Genomic DNA, 23,069 nt, shown 5'->3' with positions numbered 1-23,069 from the left:
CTAGGTCACTGTCTTTTGTGCTAGCAGCTGCAATGGCTGCCCTGACAGGAAAAGACTTTTAATCTCTTCCCTTGTACTGAGCCACAAGACGCAGCGAGTGCTCGCACAACTCCCCTGGCTCTGCTCCTAAAAATGCTCTCTCAAGTACACCGTTGCTTAGCAATATTTGCCTTCCCCCTGTACATTTGAAATGGGCAACATCTGTCCCTTTGGCAGTTTTGACTTGTGTAAAGCACCATGCTCATAGTTTAAAAACACACAGCTTTATGAAATGGACAATCCTCCACTCTTCCCATATCCCTGCAAAACCAGGAATGTGAAGAACTCTCCCCCACCCCCCCCTCCCACCGATGGTTTAATCTTTACTTCGCTTTCAAGGTCAATATAAAAATCTTTTGGATTTAAGGCCACTTACAGCACATAAGCGAAATATTTAAGCCACTGGTGTGAGTTCCTATTGAAACCCACCTAATAAAAAGTGTGTCCACACAGCTACACCTGTGAATATATCTGAACTATAAAAATACACTTAGCTCAAAATTGTCCATATAACTAATTCTATCACCAGGCATATGTGCAAATATGTATTAAATAAGGTAAGATGTAAAGGTAATTTATTCATGGAGTAGGGAGGACAATTTTCATGCTCACAATATAGTTTGTCATAAACAAAAATACACACACAGATCAATGGCAAAGGAACCAAAAAAGTCTAGAGAAAAATATTCTCTAAATCTAAGTTATTCCAACATTATGAATTTCAAAACTAATGATCTTAAGTTTCCTAAGTTTTTAAAATATAACCCTCAACATAGTCATCCCAGTATTTTACTGAAGTTGCTTTTTAACACTGAAGTCGCTCTTTAACACTGAAGTCATTCACAATACTATAATTCTACACATAAGGAAAAAAACTAACATAAAAAATAAACTTTTTATAGGTAGTATATAACATGTTCTGCATGTAATTTTACTTTTTATGTAGTACATCAACGGGAAATAAAAACCAGAGTAATAAAATGCATAAAAGTCAACTAGAAACTGAACCATGCTCTGTGCAAACTTGGGTGTATAGACATTTTTGTTCCTTTAAACAAATCAAGCTAAAATTTTCTTTTGCCAAACCAATTTTGACTATTAGAAACACATGTTTTCAAAGACATTCTATGGAAACTGAGTTTCAGCTACAAAGGGCATGCTGACCTAGTATTTTCACCAAGGCCCTACCTGAAACTTTGAGAAGCAGAACTGGGTGATAAACACGGCCACTAAAAATACACCCAAAAGGCCCATGACTCTGGATTTAACAACAGTCCTGAAATTCCATAATCTTCATGGATTTGTAATCCTGCTTAGCCACAAATGTGAATTCAACACCCCAGAACCCACTTCTCTGCAGTTTCTCACTACTTGCCCAGATGCAGAGACAAATTTTTGTGAACCTAGGCTTTTTATTGCAGTTTATTGGACAAACTTGAGCTGACTTTGCACACTGGGGTATTCTCAAAAATCCCATGTTCCTCCAAGTCACCCCCAGCATTCTGTCCCTGCTGGGCAGTGTGTCTGAGCAAGGTTCTGGGTCCCACACACCAGCTTCCAGATACGGCTCTGCCAGGGCCAGCCATTAAGCTCGCTGCATGGAAGGGGCTTAAAAGCAGTACCCACACACAGTACATTCTCAATAAAATACGGACATCATTTTTATTATTATATTATCTTACCACAACACACAAGTCTCAAATCTTGTCTTTTTTAATTCCATGTTACTGAACTTTTCCACTTCTCCATACCATCATCCAAATACAACTTTTACTTAAAGAATGTCTATGAAAACTTCCTCTGGAAGGTAGAAGGGAATACTGAAGGATGAATAACAAATTTTGTATCTTTTATATAAAGTCTATATAAACTGTATGGTACAATCCTTGCTTGGACCTCCCTCTCATTTACCCTTAAACAGCTCAAGTCTCTTTAGCTCTGAAGAAGCCATCACCTATTGGATATTTATGTCTACAATATCCTTCTAATAAATTCTTAACAAATATGGGGAAAACATGGTAATTTGGAGAGGCTGGGGTCCAAGACAAAGATGGAGGGAGCTAGGCAAGGCTGCGGTGCTGACTTCTAGAGCTGGAGAGGAAAGAAAGGACTGGCCATGCCAGCACTCCGCTTCTCCATGACTGTCCCTTTACAGAGTCTATGGGGCAATGATGGGCCTCTAGAAAACCAAACTCTACGCAACTAGTAGAGCATTATTGACGATTTCTCCATTTAAAGCCTGCTGGCATGAGACCTGATCTTAAGAATGAATGTCAAGGCCTGTCCCACATTGCCAATCAATAATTATCAGGTCCATAAGCAAGATCCTCTATATCACATTCAGGAAACCTTCACAAATTACCTGAAAATATGCCTACTCATGTCTGTCCTCACTGGAACTGTGACCCTGCCCACAAAATTAACATTATAGGACCTGCAGTTCAGTACCATCATTCCTGCCCTACCTTTCATGATACCCAAATACAACTGAAACCTCTTCACAAGCTGAAACTAGACCCATATCGTTTTCACAGCCAGTACAACTCAGGAATCCTGAAAATACAGCAGGTACTCAATGCTTTATTAGAGCCACAAAATATTTATTCAAGTCTCTTATTTTAAAAAGCATATTTAAAACTTAAATAAAATTAAACCCATGATACAGAATTCTATTATTTCACCAGAACAACTGAGAAACCCCCAAACCAACCCAAAGCCTTAGGACACTTCTTAGGATTAGTGGCCCATTAGAAACAGTACCTCCCACTTACACTTCTTCCAAGCCTAACATTCAAAACTGTCAAAACCACCCAAGTTTCAGATTCTAAGCCAAGGTAAAGAGGTGAATCTACTACTACATTTACTCACACATTTAGAAGGTGTTAAAATTAACTACGACAATGTAGACAAAGCCACTATTTATCAAATGGGATATATAACATATTTTATATATATAAACATACACAGAGCATATTTACTGTATGCTAGTCACTGATCTAAGGGATTCATGTACATTTTCTCATTAAACCTGACAACTACCTTCTGAGGAATATTTTATTATTTCTGTTTTACACATAAGAAATTGAAGCTTGAGCAATGATTTGTAATATTTAAGTATTTTGCTTATGGTCAAACAGCTAGTTCAAGGTAAAGACAAGATTCAAACCCGACTCTTCCCTAATCCAAAATCCATGCTCTTAACTGCTACCTATAATGCCTAACTCCCATCTAACTAGCCAAAAGAAATTTAAAAACATCTTCCTTCCCTCCAATAATATTTGAAGTTTTTAGCATTCCATGGATTACATGTTTTATTACATACTTATTAGTCATCCCTAGTTATAAATAAGTATTAACATCAAAATCCCCAGCAATGATACTGACACAAGGAAAAAACCCACATCTAGTATAAACAGCCTGGAAATTCTCCAAAACAATCATGTCCCAGTTTTTAAACAGTACCCTTTGTTAATCAAGTATATTTGCACACAGTACAAGCATAGACACCAGTACCTTAGGGAAACTTACTGTAACTACAGGATCAATACTGGTAAGATCAGGTGGGGTTTTCTTTTTGGCAGGGGAGGGTTCTGGAGTCATTAGAGCTGTCACATCCCTTCATCTTTTTTCCTGTTGCAACTTATAAAGACCGTACCATAAAAAACAAAACAAGCACGTGTACACATATTGCTAAGCTCAAAGGAAGGAAAGCAGCTCTTGTTCGCGAAGGGGCATTGAAAACCAAATTCCTATTAGAGAGAATTCCTATTCATAGAGAAAAAAAAAAAAGAAAAGTAATTTACCATTAAAGGTATTAAAGGGTATGCTACTAGACTTGGTAGAGGAAACAGCATCAGACCAACTGTTAGAATACAAACTCCTTTTCTGAGAAGAACCATATTTTAGAGATGAGAAGAGCATGAATGACTTATCCACATCCTCATTACACATGCAGGAAAACTAAATGGACACCTTTCTCCTTAATGACAAGGAGGATTAAATACATTTTCTGTAGCTTTTGGGAGCAGCAAAAACCCAAACAAAAAAAAGTTAAGTAGGCTAACACTGCGGTTTCTTCTCTTTAAAATATGAGCAAGTAGTAGAAACACGTATTTAAAGGCTTATAGAAAAACAGCTTCGTATTTGGAAATAAGGACAAGAAATAAAGCAAAGATAACTTACTTTACAGTTTATTTATTGTGAACCCACAAACATTTAACAGCAACCTTCCACATTAACACAACACTCTTATGAGAGTTGAGGTAAATTCACTACTCAGAGGTAGGAATCCTGCAGGTGCCGAACACCAGTGGCCTGAAGAGCAGCCTTTTCCCAAGACCCTCAGCCTCTTAGCCTTAACCTTCTGAGCCAAGGAAATCATCTGCATACACAGCACAGCTTTGCCACCACTGTGATGTAGTCTTTTTTTTAAGTGTATTTTTTATACTGAAGTATAGTTGATATACAGTATTATGTTTCAACGGTGATTCAACAGTTAGATAATAAAATCCTCACCTCCACTAGTGTGGTTACTGTCAACACAGAAAGATGTTACAGAATCATTAGCTATATTCTTCTCCCATGCTGTACTTTCATCCCCATGACCAGCTTATATTATGATTGATATTTTGTGAACCTTTATCCCCCTCACCCTCCCCACCCACCTACCCCATGGTAACCAGTCACTTTTCAGTGTTGAATCTACTGCTATTTTGTTAATTCTATTCTGTTTTCACATTCCACAAATAAATCATATGATGTTTTTCTTTCTTCACCTGGCAAATAAGCCTAATAGCATAGTAATAAGCAAATAGCATAATACCCTCTAGATCCATTTATGTTGTTGCAAATGGCAGGATTTCTCCTTTTTATGGCTGAGTAATATTCCATTGGGCATATGTACCACATCTTCTTCATTCATTCATCTACTAATGGACACTTAGGTTGCTTCCACATCTTGGTTGTTGTACATAATGTGGCAATAAACACAGAGGTGCATATATCTTTTTGAACGAGAAATAGTTTCTTCACGTAAATTCCTAGAAGTGGAATTACTGCGTCCTATGGTATTTCTATTTTTAATTTTTTTGAGGAACCTCCATACTGCTTTCCACAGTAGCTGCACCAATTTACATTCCCATTAACAGTGGTAGGAGGGTTACATAGTTTCCTTAAAAGTTTGAAAATCAATCACTTTTTACTTAACTAGATACAACTTGACACATTTCATTAGAAATCCTTCTGAAGAGTGAAGAGATGATGTCTTTTGAAGAGATGAGTTCTCATCCTTTGGATCTGCCCAAGAGGAGGGAACAACTGCAGGAATATAGAAATACTTTAAGTCACAGGGAAGACCACCAACACTTACAGGGCTTCAGCAGGTGACTCAAAGGGCACAGTACAGACTGGGGCAAGACAGAGTGTACGCTAAAGGTCAGTCAGCCAATCAACTGTTGCTTTGCAGGAATTCAAATGCTACGTTGCCAACCCTTCCAGTTTTTTAAGGAAAAAAAATCCAGATTTCAAAGTGAAATTTCCTAATTTTTAGATGTTGGCAACTAAGCCAACATACTGTACAAGACACTGCCCGTCTGTGGGTAAGCCCTCACCAATGCTGGCTTCAATGCTTACCCTCTCTCCCAAATGGGGAAGAGAGAAATAAGAGATTGGGGAAATGCTCATTTTGAAGAGTGTTTTTTACAGCCCCACATTCATGGACCTCTTCAGCTCCCTCTGAGATTCTGAAAAGGCCCTTTGCCTGGTTGGGGGTGTGGGGGCAAAGTATGAGGCAGCCTCACTGCTGTGTCGCAAGGGTCTCCCGGCTGCACATGTTCCTGCCAAAGCCCACCTCAGCAGATTGGCATCTGCAGCCTGACAGGTCACTAGAAACATGGACCAAGTAAGCACAACAAACCACAGGGTAGTTCTTTTTACATGACTGGCATGGAATAAATCTGTGAACTATAGGTGAGTCATAACATATTAAAGGACTCATTTACATTCAGAACAACACACCAGTGTTTTCCCTCATCTTAGCAACTAGTACACTGGAATCTTGAGAGAATGTAAGGGACATAAAGGCCCCTGGTGTCTCTGTTTTATCCTTTACTGCACGATAATTAATCTTCCTGGAAAATAAACCCAGGTTGCCAGTCGAGCATTTTCAGGGTCAATAATTCTTAAGTTACTAGGATACCAATTAATGATACCCAAGTGGTCTAGAAGAGTTTATGTCCCTACCCAAAATGGTTGGCTCATTCCCCAAAAAAGTACTTCATTCTATGGCAAAATATTTAAAGTTGACAATTATTTGAGATTAACAGCAGTATGTTCTCCCCCACTCCCTGTAGGGGAGGAGGGAAGGAGACACACACACACCCCAAAGGAAATCTGGTGTCTTATTTAATAGAGGAAAGCTCTTACATACATGACAGATACATGAAAATTACTTTCCAATTTACATAGTACATAAAACCACCTCTCTGAACTCAATGCTGAAAAGTACAGCAATGATGAGGTGGAAATCAGTACTAAGAACACCTAATGATCAGATAAAGCTGCTTATTTTCAAATCCACACATAAGAAAGCCTAAAATGACTGGGAAATACTTAGGTTGAAAATGTCAAGTCAAACAATTCCTTTAAAAGTTGCTAAACTTGGTGCCTGCTTCCCATCCAAGTGTCCTAATTAGGAAATACAGCCCTACCAATTGTTTTCCCCCCTCCACTCTGACAACGATATAAGGGATGATTTTTCAGACTCCAGATCAAAGTGAACTGGGTAAGAACTCCTTGAGCTGAGCACATGCAGGAAAATCCTCATTCTGTCCCCATTTTCATGTGTGCTAAACACGAAGGATAAATAACCAAGAGACAAATGATCCTGCCCTCAAAATGTTTACACCTGGAGAAAGACACAGGATGGCACCAGGGAGGTGTGAGGAGAGTGGAGGCCTGGGCCTGAGTGGCAGCAGCTGGGACAAGGATGCATCAGCAGGAGGGCACAGCCCCCGCCTGGAGAGACACAGGTAAGAGGGCCATCATGAAGGCATCTGGAGGTACCTAGATTTTTTTCCGGAAGGCAGTGAAGAAGTACTGAAGGATCTGAAACTAGGATATCTTGATTATATATATATATATTATTATTATAAGTATAATAATATATTATAATATATATACTATGACAACAAAGGAGGGCAGTGTTTAAGGGGATGGTGGTCAGCATGGTCAAATGCCAGAGAGGTTGAGCTAGCTTCACCTCAAGAGCACGCTTTGACCTGGTCCTCTAGGAGCCCACTGGAGGCAGCGGGTGCAGAGTGGATGGGAGGAGAGCAGCACACATAGAATGTTAACCTACTTCTATCTCCAGAGCTTTGGCTGGGAAGAGAACATGAAATAAGTAATTACAGGAAGATATGGGAGTGAGGAGGGGTTTGCTTTGCCGTTTAAGCTAGGAGAGCTTTAAGTCACCTGTACAACCCAATGTTTGCATGATTCATCAGGTGACGACATGAAGGCAAGGCCATGTAGAAAAACAGGGAGCTTTTAATGTTTCAAATGTCTGTCATACACACAATCGCTGCTCCACAGGAACCAGCTGTTGTGGTAGAAAGAGTAGTGGAGCTGGAAGCCACAGGCCCTGGTTTCATCACCCCATGCCTGCCACTTGTGAACTTAAATCATTAAACTTCTTAGAGCCCCAGTTCCGAGGCAGGTAAAATGCTGATTGGTGCCAACTGCCCTAACTCATGAGGTTGCTGTGACTACTGAGAAAGAAACAAATAAGCAAGTGGGTTTTTTTGGGTGGGGGGTGGAGTGGGTAGTGGCTAAGTGAAGGTTCCTGTGGCCAGGATTCTCACCTGGCCCTGGTCGGCTAGCTCACTACACACACGTTGCCACTATGTTGTTACTGACTCTGTATAAAGAGCTCAACCCAGTGCTCTGGACAACACAGCACAGCTGCAGGAGAGCAGAGACTGGAGTGGTGGCAGTGCTGAGGACAGAGACTGCGATGGCTGCGGAAGCAGAGAGGCCCAGAGGCAGAGACTGGCTTGCTGCATGCAGACTTACTCTGAGTGGATGGGATTCCAGTTGCTTGACCTGCCACTGAGGAAATAAAGTTGGGTGTAACCCTTTCACCCCAAGAACTTTCCGTTGTCATTCCTCAGTCGCACTGAATCCATAGTGAACTCGCCCGGGGCTGAAACTCATTGGCAAGACAAGTGCGGAGGCAATAAAACACTTCCAAGTGCATAAATCGTTACAAAGCAATACACTTCCACCAGACTGTCAGGCTATGGGAATGCTGTTCTCCTCAGGAGGGAACTTGTAGCCCCTATACCATAGGGTAGGGGTGAGAAGTGGGGAGACAGGGAGGTCTGCAGGGCCTTCACCTTGGCAAACCAGTTCTTAAAAAGCTCGATAACCCACAAGCAAATTCTTTCCCTAGGCTTTTCATTTGTTTCACACCTGATCAAATTTTTAGGGCTTTATTCACTTAGAACAAACATCTTGAGAATTTCTGGTCCCTCTGATCTGATCCCACCTACATTTCTAAAGTATACTCCAAAAAAAAAAATTCAGAATATGTTCAGTCTTCCTAACTTCTTGATAACACTAACACTTCATCTTGGTACCCCTTTCTAAATCCCACCTTTTCCTTTTAAGCCCAGGTCAAATTTTAACTCTAAATTTTGACTCCTACCACCAATTACTGAGCTCTTATTACTATGTACCCAATACCGATCTAAGCACTTTACATGACTCGACCCAACTCCACTGTACAGATGAATAAACTGACAACACAACAAAGTCAAGTTCTTGCCAAGGTCTCCTAGAATTTTAATACCATGTTGTACTGTCTGCCATAAAGCGAAAGTAATTTCTTTTTGGTTAATGACTGGTTCCTGGATAAATTATTCAATAAGCTACTAAAGAACTTAGTCTCATCCCCACTAAGCAGGGCTTATTCTCTCCATTGCCCAACTAGCTGCTCCTACTAGAACTGACTCTCAGTATGTCTTGCCTCCATGTCTTTTCTCTAATCCTTTAGCCTGAAATGAACTTTTGTCAATAATCAAAGGGTTTCAAAGTCAGCTCTTCAAAAAAAAAAGTACAGTTTTCTCTTTAGAAAGGCAACATACTAACCAAAGTGTCACAGTTAAGAGCGTGGACTGGAGCCAGACTACTTGGACTCAGATCCCAGATCTAGCACTTAAGGCCTGGGTAAGCTTGGACACATGAATCTCTGTATCTCTGTAAGTCTCTCAGTAAAATAGTGATGATAATAATAGGGCCTGCCACATGGGATAATTGTGAGGATCAAATGAGTTAATACACACAACGCATTTTAGAAGTTCCCACCATAAAGTGAACAACAGTGTGAGCATTATTTAACTATAGTAGTTTCCTATTACCTTTTTCATACTTTGTAATAAATGCACTGTGTCAGGGTCTTTTTCTCCTGTTAGTTCCTTTTATATCTAGTGAGTGTTCAAATATTTGTTCACTAAAAAGGCAGAAACCTAGAATGCAAAAATGTGAATTCCTCTCTGACCAAACTGTCCCAGACAGGAAAGATTCTTGAATATCTTTTAAGAATGTCCAGATTATCTGATAATAGGAAAGAATTTTTTCATTTTGTCAAGTATGAAAAAAATGTTGGAGGTAACATTAAGAACTCAAAGTACAGCATGAAATTCTGTAAAAAAAATTTTTTTTTCTAAAATACAATAGCATATATTTGCTTTAGAGTGAAGTATTTTAAAAATTAAGCTGTAAGGAAAGGAGAATCCATAAAGCGTGAGTTTCAAAGAATGTCTGCAGAAAATCTGAATAAAAATGCTTTCCTTTCTTAATTTATGCAGGTTAAGTCAAAGCTTCAAACTGTCATCCAATATGAATTTTTCAGAGTTCTATTATTTGTAAATTGGAACGGAAAAACTAAGGCGACTTATCTATGGAACAGAGCTAGAAATAGAACCTCTAATTACTTAAATACTGAGTTCCCTCTATTAAAACATTAAACCTCAAAACCCTTCAGCCAAAGGGATTAAGGAGATTAAAATGGGCTTTGACAAATTACCACAGTGTTAAAAGGGAAAAAAAAAAATGTAGCGAGAAAGTAGGCCAAACTTCAATAGGAAATGAAATGAAAAAGAAAATTAACAGTGTGTGTAGACCCTGAACCTATATTTGGCCGGTGGAGGGGAAGGAGATTGTGAACCTAGTAATTTCAACAATTAAAGGAACAGTATCAATGTAAAAATAGCTGCTTATGAAGTTCTTTGAAAATGTGAACACACAGCAAAGTTAACCTCAGAAAATTATGGTTTTCAAATAGATCTTGACAACTGGAGAGAGATACAAGGCCAAAAAATAAACTTGTTATGATAATATGAACCAGAATCCTCTCTTAGAAGGAATTATGCTTAAATAAGCTCATTAGTATTGGTCACCCCCACCAGAACAGCCAAAATGAAAACCACTAACTCAGTCATGAACAGGACTCCCCTTGGACTATCTCGTTTTCTGTCCCTAAAGATTATCAGCTGGCTCAAAATAAATCACAATTAATCTAGAGAAGAGCTAAAATGACTCGGGTGGCTATGTGAGAGCCTGGGAGAGTGCACAGCCTGGAAAAGATTCTGAGGAGATGCATGTCTACATCTTGGCAAAGGGCAACATGAGGGACCCAGGGGAATCCAATAGCCCTCCACAAACATCTCAAGTGTGAAAACAACAAAGAGAAACAGGAATTTATTATCCTGGTACGAAATGTACTTTGGCATTTTGAGAAGGGATAAAACCTAAAACATACAAAGAAAACAACTCCAATTAGTATCACCTAAAAAGACTTTCAAGTTTCAGTCATTGACTTTCTTCTTGGGCTACTACAAGGTACTGTACTCTTTGCACTAACTCATTTCTAGCAATTTTTGAGCTATTCAAAAATAGTTCACCTGTATTACTTTTAATGTTCCCACTGGAGACTAAAAGTGTATCTTCAAACACAAAATACTGCCAGGTCAGGAAATTAAAAGTGGCAGCTTCTACTCAACTCTAGCTGGTGAAACTGAAAACCTGATTTTTCACTGGAACTCTCAAGTTTGTAAATACTGGCTTAAAGGGGGAAAAAAGAAGAAACGGAAAAAATATTTTTTTCTAGGCAGGACAAAACATCTACAAGCCCAATATAACCCTCAGGCTGTTTGCAGCTTCTGGTCTAAAACTTCTGTCAGTCACTTGCTACTGTTTTTTAACTTCTATTCTTAGACATTTTGGGGTCTAAAATTCAGCCAGCTTGTAAGCAGAAACAGGTTACTTACTATTCAACACTTCTCATAGATTGGAAGTATTCTGCTCCAGACACCCAACAATCACCAGGGAACTGTGTACACAGATAACCTTTTTGCTTTGTTAACATTTTCTTAGCATAAACATGTAAGTTATGTTGGTCTGCTCAAGTTAACTAAGCACAAGCGCATGGAATCTAAATTTGTTATAGAAGAGGTACTGCAATAAAAACATTTTTAGAAAACTGAGAAAAGCTAAAGTATCAGAATCTTTCTCCATGAGCCTGAAAATGTTGGGGACTGAAGGAAGGAAAACATGAGCTGTGGACGAACACTGTAGTCTTGAGGATCTCATTCCCTTGTTTCTTCTGAGGCTACTCTCATGTCCTCCTCAGGAAGAAAGTCCCAATCCATTCAGTGTGATCCTTTTGGTCTGAGGCCCACATGGGGAGCTCTGGAACCACTGGGAAGAAGGGTCCTTCTTCAACTCTTTGTGGCCTGTTACTAGCTCTGCTAAAACAATTTTCACTTCCAGGCTCTGAAACAACCTTCCAGACAACGAGAGATAACAGAGACTGGAGTCTACCTGTATACTTAGTGAATGAATCTCCCAGGGTGGGGACTGAGAATTTTTAGTTTTAACAGGCTTCCCCAGATGATACTGACATTGCACCAAGTTTCAGTATCAATGCAAAAATTCCCTTTGATCTACGTATAGTCCTAGGCTTATAACCCAAGAGGAGACTTGTAACGGTCTCTGCGTAACACATGGCATAAGCCACCAGCGAAACTGTTCCCTCTACCTGGAATAGTAGTGCTGCTTAACCCCTACACACCTACCTGCTGTGGTCTGAACGGCTAGGTGCCCCCCAAATTCATGCTGAACTCCCTCCCACCTCCAAAAGGTGATGTTAAGAGGTGGGAGATGCCAAAGTCACAAGGACAGAGCCCTCATTAAAGGGCTTAGTGCCGTGTAAAAGAAGTCCCAGAGACCCCTAGCCCCTTCTACCAGGTGAGGACACAGGGAGAAAGAGCTGGGGTCCAGGACCCAGGAGGTGGGCCCTGACCAATGCCTCCACCTGGGACTTCCAGAACTGAGAGAAATAAATTTCTGTTGTTTATATGCTGCCCAGTCTCTGCTATTTTGTTATAGTTGCCCAAAGGGACCGAGACAACCCCTCATTTCCATCACTTCTCCTCACTGCTCAGAGGTCTCACTCGGTACTCTCAGAAAATTCTGAGCGCCTTCATTCTAGGCCACAGACCCCCTTTATCGATCTTATAATAGTGTACAGATTCCTTTATAGCACTTGCCAAAAATTCTTACACATTGATTTGAGTGGTTATTTGAATTATGTCAGTTTTTATCTAGGTAGTTATGGTCCAAGAGAACCAGAACTTTCTGGTTTTCCCACCACTGTAACCCTATCCCCAGTAGGAGGACTGGCACACAGTAGGTGCTATAGATATTTCAGCTGAAAGTTGAATTGATGCTGTTTATGGGAGAGGGTGGGCTTTTCACTGTATTTTGAGTGGTTACACACTATCAACACCCCAAAAGTGAACTGTCTGAAGGGAGAGAACTGTGGATTAAGCCACACTGTTCAGCTGGCAATTTACTGAAAATGGAAGACTCAAGATGAGAACAGCCATGATTCAAAGGGGTCCAACAATGAATTCACAGCTACAGGTAATTTGGGGGTCTTAGAAATTCATTTGGTAACAGAAATCATTCCTAAATCAGGTCATGTGAGGCCACAAGGAAAAGAGCAATTGCTTTAGAGAAATGAGAGACCATCAGGACACAAAGCTAACTTATGAGGGGAACAGAGTGGGACCATGTTAAGTAGATAGAAGCCACAGCAAATTAAAAATTGATAGCAAATTCTGGTAGGTTCAAGTTATTTGGATAAATTAAGGTAACTGTACCATGTACACTTCAAACTGTATGTGAAAAAATAATTTCCATTTACCTATAAAGAGATTCTGAGTTTCCAAAATGATCCTCAGGTTTTGATTCTCAAGACAAGCAAGCCCTTTTTTCTTCCCATCCACTGCCCCAAGGCCTGACTTGGGGCTTTTACAGGTACACCTGCACAGTCCCAAAGATTTAAATAACCATTTTATGTAAACACAACCAAAATTTATTATTTCTAGGCTTACCTTAATGAGCTGGTTTTATGACTGCCAAACTAGTCAGTGTCTATAAGGATATATAGTGGCATCTCAAACTTAATGTATGATCTATCCAGAGTTCTCGGTTTTCCCTCCAAACCAGTTTTACCCAGGTCAACTCCACCTCAGTAGCTGGTTATCACATCCCACCATCCATACCTCTCAAGACAAAAACAAAAAACCTTCCTTGATGCCTCTCTTTCTATCACCTTAAGCATACTCCCATCTCCAGTCAGTCACAAAGCCCTACCAGTTCCCCACCAATTATATCTAGAACCTGTTCGTTTCTACTTATGTTCACTGCTATTATCCTACTCCAAGCCATCCTATTTCTCACCCTGCTCACTAGTCTCCTTGCTTCTAACTTCGGCCCCTCCAAGCCATTCTCTACTGAGAAGCCAGAAGGATCCTTTTCAAAAAAGAAAGTAGACACATCACTCTCCTCCTCAAGATCCACCAGTGATCTCCATTCATACTTAACAAGCAGAAGCAGAAAAGATCACAGAACTGAAGAGTTCTAGCTCTGGCTCTAAATACAAATTTTAGCCTTCACCAGAGTCCATGCTCAGGAATACTCACAGAGATGTCATGGTTTTTCTTTTGTTATCATAAGGCAGAAAGAGGGACAGAGGGAATCCATTTGGGAAGGTCTGTATCTCTGATGTGGCAAATCTACAGCTGGAGGGTATTCACATGAGACTGCAGAATCCTGGCTGTAACTCAGGTGGGTCATTTCAAGGTGCTGTACATCTTCCAGTTATCACAAAACTAAAACTGACACACCAGAGAAAAACCAAGTGCAAATTTCTGTGGCCCTGGCCTCTATTTAGTCAGAATACTAACCTTTTGATAATTGTTTTCCTGTCAGATTTTAGGCAAAACTAAGTTTTAACTGTTAGCATGATTTACCCAGTAAAGAAAATCATTTTTTCAGAAGAAACAATTAAAATATACAAACCAAGTGTTTCTCATAAAGTGAAAGAACAGAAAGTGGTATAAGGGACCCACATGGATGTGGCTTGAGAATGAAGGAACACCAAATAGATGACTTTCCCGTTTTGGTTCATTTTTAAAAATAACTTTTATGGAAGCAGTAGGGAAGGGAGAACAATGAAACAAACCACAAAACCCTCACACTCAGTAAGCTAGGAAAGAAAACCTTCTCTGACTTGCCTTAGGACAACTTAAGCAAATAAAGGGAAACCACTTAGCAGCCCCCTTCCCCCTTCCTGCAGTTCGCTCAACAGCCAACTTCCTCTTCCTGCCTTAATGCCACAAATAGCCCAAAACATTGCTAATATTCTGGTTCCATGTCCAGGTTTTGCCTGCTCTGGGATTAAGTCCCTGCTACCCCCCACCCCCACCCCCATATCTATGCTTTCCTTCTGTTCACCAGAATATTAAAACTTGAGATTTCAAATTCAGTCTACATTTTTAAGCAACATGAAAAAAACACGTTTTACTGGATGTGTGAACATAAAATTAATGTTAAGTCTGTGAAATGTGAGGAGTTAGTTAGAAGAGCTAAATGTTACCCAAACCCTAGCCAAATACCACCAATACCCTGCTTCCCAGATTTACGTCCCCTCATTCCAAGTTCCTACTCCCCCACCCACAAGGTCACCCAGGGCCTGAGCTGTTTCATTCTCCCAGTCCACCCACACTGCCCAGGGATCGGAGGCAGGTGGTCCTACAGCTGCACTGGCTTTTCTTTTTTACCACCAAGAAAGCAAAAATTTCCCTTAAAAGATCTACTGGAAAACTAATGGATGAATTTACATAGGTTCACTGTCTTAAGGCTGACATTTGAAACTCTCTAACCTCCTGGTAACAATTATGCTGAACTGTTCTCGAATTGTTGTGTATTTGTGTGTGTATGCTGATCTCTTCTAGACTGGACTATCATCTCTCCTGGGGCAGGAACCAATACTTCTTTGGCATCCCACCCTGAACTTAAGTGTATGGTTGGGCACTTGGTAGACAATACAAATATTTGCTAGTATGTTTTACAGCAATTTTAGTTACTTAGCTTTTTTTTTTTTTTTTAAGAAAGAATGTTCAATTGGCCCCTTATCTTTTTTTTTTAAACCAGGAAACAGAACAGACCTTACTTGATAAATAAAGCAAAAAAACTCCCATTCTTTTACTGTCTGAATTATAAAGTAGACTGGTGATTATGAGGAGAGATGATCTTTGTTCTCTGTCTTCCTTTTCCTTCCCACCCCTACCTCCCATCACAGCACAAACTTCAATAGAAGGCTCATTGCAGACAGTCCTCCTAGTTGTAGGGTAGAGTTCTGCCATCTTCGTCATTTCCACCTCCAAACAAGTCACATTCTGAATCTGGAGACACTCCAGCTCAAGAGCTGACTGTGGACACAACCTAACCTCCTCTAAACCAAAAGCTGACACCACAAAGGAACAGATTTCCCTCCTTTAAGATAAGGGTTATCTTTCCAGCTAAGGACCCTGGAGTCTGTCTTTTAAAAAAGAACATTAAAGAATTCTCTCTAGCACTAGGTAAGACTGATATCTGGGAGCACACAAAAGTCTTTGAGCAATGGATATGTAAATTAGAATGTTCATACAATAGATGTAACTAAATCACAGACTTTACCTAACAGATAAGCTTTAAAATAAATGCACTTCAAACATTTCACTTTGCACTACTAATCTGAATTTTGCAGTAACTGGTGCTAATTGAGAATTGCAGTGATAGGATGTATGCTGATTCTCCTCACTCAAGCACAATGCCACCATTTATCAAAAAAGCAGAAAAAGGAATTCGTTCTTTGTTTAAAAAGATAAAGTTTTTGATTACTTGAAAAGCCACAGTTGAGTAACATTCTGTATTATATTTGTGACTCACTCTTAAATGAGATGTCACCACACCTCCACTCTTCTCTTTTAGGTAGCAAATACAAAGAAAGTATTAAAAGAGACCCTCAAACTTCAAGGTGTTCTTTACAATTTATAGGAAACAAATCTTTTAAAATTAATACTTTGCCTTCAACATTTTGACCTCTTATTTTTACCTTTTCATGGTTTGGATCTCAAGAAAAACTAACTGGGGCTGAGGAAGTATTAACCAAAAAATTTTTTTTCTCTACAATATTAAAAAAGGCCAATGTTCTCTAAACAAACAAAAAGACAACTCAAAACCTTCCCGAAACTTTCTCATGATAGAAATGTGCTCTACCTTGATAGGGTTGTAAGTTATACAGGTGTATACATTTTTCAAAACATAGCAAACTGTACTCTTATAATCTCTGTATTCTGTTGTACATAAAGTATGGTTCAATAAAAAGATTTTTAAAAATCTTCCTACAAATCACATTTCAGTATCTGTCATCAGTAACCCATCTCAGACCTGAGCGTTTGTGGGTCAACAAGATCCTAAAGCCATAAAGGAATTTCCTTACCCAAAAGTCACTGACACCCAAGCCCCCATTTCTCCAGAAACTTCCATTCCAAATCATTCTTCACACTGCAATTGCCTCAGTAATGACATTCCACTCACCTCAACCGACTGAGAAGGCATTTTTAGCTTGGTGAGCTTGGCTCTGGCAGGCACTTTTAAGTCCGTTTTTTCAAAGGTCCGCTGCCGGTAGTCCTCCAGCAGTGGTTTCAGTTCAGGAGACTCACTAGGAGCCTGATCCTGGCCGTCCATGGGCCGGACGTACGCTGTGGGCTTCTGCTGCATTGCAACACTTTTTGAGGGGAGGGACGGTGGGGGAAAAGTCTGGGAAGGTGGCTGGGGAGGGGCTACCCCAAGGCTGCCAAGTGCCACCAAACTGTCTTGAGGGGCTTCTTTGTCCGGGGCCTTTACTGCTAGGTCCTTGGGAGATCTGGCTGGGCAGTAGCCTTTACTGGTACTGGTACTGCTGTGAACCTTGTTGCTTCCTTGCACCCTGGGAAGAGTCTGCTGGCTGGAATGTATAGGTGACAAAGGGGGTACCGGGGAAGGCAAAGAGGAGAGTGCAGGAGAAAGCCCCCTCTCTGGAGCTGAGTCTGCCACTGCAGCACAGGGGTCTCCATCAGCTCTGTGGCTGCCTTTTCTGTGGTAACTGGGGATGTACCCTTCCTGACCAAGGCGATCTTGAGGCAGGTGTTGGGTATCTGGTGGGCCATAGTTTTTGACATGAAGACTTGCCATTGGTTCCATTCTCGGCTGCGCCATCTTGGGATTGTGGCTGTTACCAACAGGAAGTGGTCCAGAGGCAGGAGTGCTAACAGGCTGGTGGTGGACACTAGTGTGGAAGGAGTGGGATGGAATGCTGCTCCCCTTCTCAGGAAATAAAGGGTATCTTGGCTTTCCCAACCTATTTTCAGAAGCCTCCAAGCTATGAGGATGGGACTTGGTACTAAGGAACTCCTTCACTTCTTCATAGTTTCCCAACATGTTCTGTATTCGACTGGACAGCTCATCACCTTTTTCTGTCTGAAAAAGGAAAAGAGAATAGAGTTAAGATATGGATGGAAAAAAGAAAATATCGAAGGAAAACCACCCATTTAATAAACTGTACTACATAATACCTTTAAGGTATTTAAGGAACACTTCAATCTCACGTTTAACAGAGAATTTAACATGCAATTTGAACTCAATTTCCCCATTAAGAACAATTTCCCTGATCCCCTGCCACAAACAAATATTACCAAATTCAGGGGACTAACATTACAAAAGAAAACCACAAACTTATTTTGACTAACAAGGTTCAGAGAATTTTCAGTTTTGTTCTCAAAAACAATCTCTAGGATAAGTTGTCTTAACTTTATAGCTGTGACCCTTGTTCAAATTCACTTTCATTAGTTAAATGAAGACCTTCTAGCTTACAATAAATACCTTGTAGGGCTCTCCAAAAAGAGGGATCTTCTCAGGAAACGCCTCTTTCTCTGGGTGAGCCTCCTGGTTGCGTCTTTCCTTCTCTCTAATTCGAAGCAGGTTTCTGTCTTCATTGTACAAGCTGTTTCAGATGCCACAAAAGAACAAAAACAATAAAATTTAACTGTATCCAAGTTTCCCTGCACACATGTATGTGTGTGAGGGAGGCAAGGATAGGTTAAGAAGAAGCAATGGCAAAGGAGGTGATTTAAAGAAAGTCTTAAGTCCCTCAGCCAATCCTAAATTGAGGATTCAGTTAAGAGCTGTGACCCTCTAGCCTTGGGGCCTGGTTCCAGAAACCTAAATCTTCACTGAGCTGCCGTAGCCTTCACGGCTCCAAATGGACTCCAAACTGAATAGTCTTTTACAGGCAGTGGTGGAACTGAGACAAGATAAATGGTATTTTTGCTTTCAGCTTGCAAAGTATGGGGTAGAGGTAGAAGCTTTTCATCTAAAGGAGTCAGGGTGTGAACTTTACAAAGGCTGTTTTCCTGTACTGGTCTTTTACATTTTGGAGATTAAAATCAAAGGACTCATTTCATAATTAAAAGATTAGTAAGCACCCAAAACAGCACTTACTTTATCCTCAGTCTATTCTACTGGGGGTGTCTTACTGTGTAAACCCAAAAAGAAAATTATTTCTAATTTCAAATATCGAAGATGGGAAAATCCAATTTTAGCCTACCTATTGAGAAGGCTTATAATCTGCTTGACCTACTTAAAAATGTACACTAAGTCATCAGCCCTGGTGCCACAGGGGTTACAACATACTCACTGACAGACAAATCAGAGATAGAAACCAGAAAGAGTGTAGTTTTAGCTAGCATATAAACCCAAGGTGGGCTTGCCTTACATCACCAAAACAGGCCACACCCTTCCAACCCCTATATGAGATAAAGAGTAATACCAAAAATAGAACTATAAAAAAATGTTTGTCCTGATAGACTTGCTTCTAGAGTATCTACTGACTCTTTTCCCCAAATGGCATTTGACTAATAGGAAAATAGTTATGTCCCCAAGACCATATGTACCTTTAGAAATTCCAGCCCTGATGTCAGATACCATCCCCTGCCCCCTCTTCTGACTTATTTCCTCTGATCAAAGCCTACTTACTGGGATCCCTGCCTCCCCTACATCTTGTCCCTATAATTTAGCCTTTACATGGAATGAAAACTGACCTAAGTCTCTGGTTCTCAGGTCTCTATTCATATCTTAAAATAACAAGCCTTTGATGACTTTGCTGCTACAGAATAAACTCTAAACCCTTGCTTAGCCATTAAATCTTCTGGAAGGGTACAGTCCTAGTCATCTCAAGTACAGCTACTCTACAAATTATACCACTGTCTCCCTGCAGGCCTGCAACAGGCATTCTAATGGACAGTCTTGTCCACTCCCCAAACACAACCTGTAAAGGGCAGCCTCTTGCTTTAATTCCCACCCCAAAACCCCCTTTTACCGAAAGATAACCAACCAGTTCTTCCAGGACTGGCTTACCTATGAAGTAATGTTCTCCTGCAAACCTACCTGTACATTCCACTCACATCAGACTGCTCCCTGCTCCTCAAGTGTTATCCTAGACTTTAAGCTTTCATCTAATGACACAAATTTCCTCCGCCTCTCTCTCAACCACACAGTCCCATCCCTGATTTTCAGAGACCAGCAAATCGCTGGAGTGATTCCACTGTCACCCACTCGAAAGGCTTCTTCAAATCCACTGAGTACGTGCTGACTTCACACAGTGATTGGTTCACTGTCCTTCTCCCCTTTCCCGTAGAATGTGAATTCCATCTCAATAAACCTCTCATATTTATCTGGCTCCTGCTGCTGAAGCATGGTTCTTTGCACAGAAACTAACCATGAAATATTTCAAAATTTAAAAACACCCACAACACTTAGTTTTTATAAACTCACATGTTATTAAAAACTCTGGAAGACATACACAAAAACATTTTTTTTAAAATAACCATCTAAAAGGTGATTTATTTTCACAGCCTTTTGATCTAAAGTTGGGGGGCAGCTAAGCTACCCAGTTGGACACACTACAATGTGGTAAAGACTTATCTGCTCACCACTGTATCAAAAACTTCTCCTACGTGATGGATATCTCAGTATCATATTAAGAGAATTACAAAGTGAATAATTTACATTAGTCAACATAGGAAAAAAGTTGAGGAAAAAATGAAACCAGAAACTGGTTACAGTGTCTTTTTTTAATAGAGTCTGAATCTCATATTTTGGACAGTTAGACTTACTTCTGGCTGAGAGTAGCTGATAACCACTCAAATTCTTTACAAATATGTAATGATTTTTGGTTAATTCCTCACTGGCTTAAAAACCATGCAATATTAACATACAACCACAGGAGCCAAATCAGTCAGGAAATGACTTTTTTCCTTCAAACTTGCTTTACAACTACTTTGTTTGCAGACGGGGGTGAGGCCTGCACCTGTCTCCAAACACCTGGACTCCCAGGCTTCTCTCTTCCAAGCTACCTGGTGTGTGCACCTCGCCTGGGGTGCACGCAGAGGGGGAAGCAGCTTCCTAAGGCCACCGGCCTCGTCTCCGTGGAGTTCTCCCTCTTTTGATTCTGCTGGTTACAATGGTGGAGGCCCTACAACTTTATTTGCTTGTAAGTGTTCCCAGGTCTTTGGCTCTGCTTTTAAAGACAGATTTCTGCCCACTGCTGAGTAACTGCTGCTACCTTTGTCTCAGAAAAGGGAGCTCCAGATGTCAAAATGCTCAGTCCAGGACTGAAAAGGGAGGGTATGAGCAGCAGTGACTCAACTATCAGGCTGCTTGTGGTCCTTGCTCAGTTTTCCCATCGAATCCACACATCTTTGAGAAAAGCTACACTGGTTTAAAGCTTCTAAAGTAGTTCTAAATCGGTCAGCTCAACCTTATCTCTGCATGGTTAGATTTTACCACGCTTCTAGTTTTTCATTCCAAAATAAAAAAAACTGCAACAGAAATAATGTGAACCCAACTTCACAAAATCCCTAATACTAATTGCTATGTGATTCAAAAATCAAGGCACCTCCCACAGGGAGGAAATCCTATTAAGGATTCTGATTAAGGGTTTTACTTCATTAGTTTAAAGAAAGTTTAAAAACCCACACCAAGATTTTACTGGCACACATGTGTGATACTATGCCAATTTTGAGACCAGCTCTCAGTGTATTTTTCTCTTATTATCACCCTTCAACTGAAAAAAACCAATAGTGAGGTAAAGAAAGAAAGGCATGAGTATCACTGGTAGGATAAGGTTTATGAAGTCTAGACTTTGGAGAGAAACTCACTCTCGCCCATGCTCTGGGCAAGGCAACTCCCTCCTGGGCCTCGCTCACCAGGGCTCCCAGGCAGGCAGACCCAGAGAGACAGGAAATGACCCGTCCACGGTTCCCAGGACTAGAGGGTACACTGTAAGCCCTCATTTTCCTAGGCTGCCTACCTGCTCCTGGAAGCTAACAGAGTTTGCCAATCATGCTGGGTAGCTTTTTGGTTTAGTCAGCTTTCACTTCTTAAGTTTGCAGTGACTTAAGGAATGGTTTCTTAAAGTTCCTAGAAAATTTTTTCTTGAGTATTTTCTTTTTCTTAGTTCTATTTTGATATCAGGGAAAATGAAAATTTTAAGAATACTAAACAATTAGTAGCATGAGTAAACCACCGTTCAGACTCTTGCATATCATTGTTTTTAAACCGAGATGCAAACAAGGAGGGGGTGGACAGAAGAATTTTAAATGAGGGGATTTTAGGAAGCAGTAAAAGTCCAACACAATTCACAAACTCTGTAATTACCTTTGAATAATTACAAGTTGACTATCATTTTATTTAATTAAAGGTGGCATTTTTTCCCCTCTGGTGTGTAGACAAAAAAAACATATCCTAATCCCACAGGTAAAGGCTAATCCCAAATCAGCTTTGTCCGACTTGCTCTCTGCTCCACACAGTTACAAGATCTCCTTCGCTTATTTCTACACAGCACTTTGCATTAGATAAGAGGTTCTCATACTGCAGCGACGTCAGAATCACCAGGAGGACCTGCAGGGACCAGACAGACTTGTAGGGACCCATCCTCAGAGCTTCTGGTTCAGTAGAATTTCTGTTGTGGGGCCTGAGATGTGCGTGTTTCACAAGTTTCTAGGTGGCTCTGAGGAGTACGAGAGAAAGAGGGCACGCTCTTTGGGGCTGGATGGATTCCTCCATGCTAACCAGAAAACAGCAGCGTTGATGACTGCAGCAGCAGGGCCAAGGACAGCCGCCACTCAGCACACTATTCAGTGAGCCCTGACTTAGGCACAGCAGTCTCTTACTTTTCACAACCACTCTGAGCACGGGAGATTGACCCCATTTTCCGGATGAAAAAAATTAGGCTCAGATCAACTTGCCGTTAAATGGTACAAGGGAAAATTCAAATGCAGGTCTGCCTGGCACCACAGCTTGTGTTCTGAATCACAGTTCTGGCAGCAAAGCTTTCAGGCTGTGTTAAATAGGCCAGCAACAAAAAACGTGTGATGAAGTGTGTGCATTTACACTCACTTATAATTCCTTATGATTCTAGTCTCAAAGAGGTACACATCAACAATTCAGGTATTATCCCTGCGAGCAGGGCAATTTCAGAGTCATAAAATACATGTTTGGTTAAATGTATCCATACAGGACTGTCTTTGCCTAAGGGCCTA

General features: G+C 40.6%; 1 protein-coding gene across 6 annotated transcripts in view; it reads right to left on the bottom strand.

Moving 5' to 3' along the window:
- Nucleotides 1-23,069, bottom strand: part of AFF1 (ALF transcription elongation factor 1) — a 215,559-nt gene that overhangs the window by 69,091 nt on the left and 123,399 nt on the right. For 3 of the 6 annotated variants that reach the window (XM_036896252.2, XM_036896253.2, XM_036896254.2), the window contains 2 exons: nucleotides 18,352-18,472; nucleotides 17,029-17,949 (listed from right to left, as the gene is read on the bottom strand). The exons of the other annotated variants lie outside the window; for them this stretch is intronic. In XM_036896252.2, the coding sequence (XP_036752147.2) occupies nucleotides 17,029-17,949; nucleotides 18,352-18,472 (1,042 nt within the window). The remainder of the gene's footprint in view (nucleotides 1-17,028; nucleotides 17,950-18,351; nucleotides 18,473-23,069) is intronic. 6 annotated transcript variants of the gene reach the window in all.

The sequence above is a fragment of the Manis pentadactyla genome, chromosome 5 (genome assembly GCF_030020395.1).
Source record: "Manis pentadactyla isolate mManPen7 chromosome 5, mManPen7.hap1, whole genome shotgun sequence".
NCBI lineage: Eukaryota > Metazoa > Chordata > Mammalia > Pholidota > Manidae > Manis > Manis pentadactyla.
The sequence above is the reverse complement of the archived record's forward strand: the minus strand, read 5'-3'. Positions and strand labels throughout refer to the sequence as shown.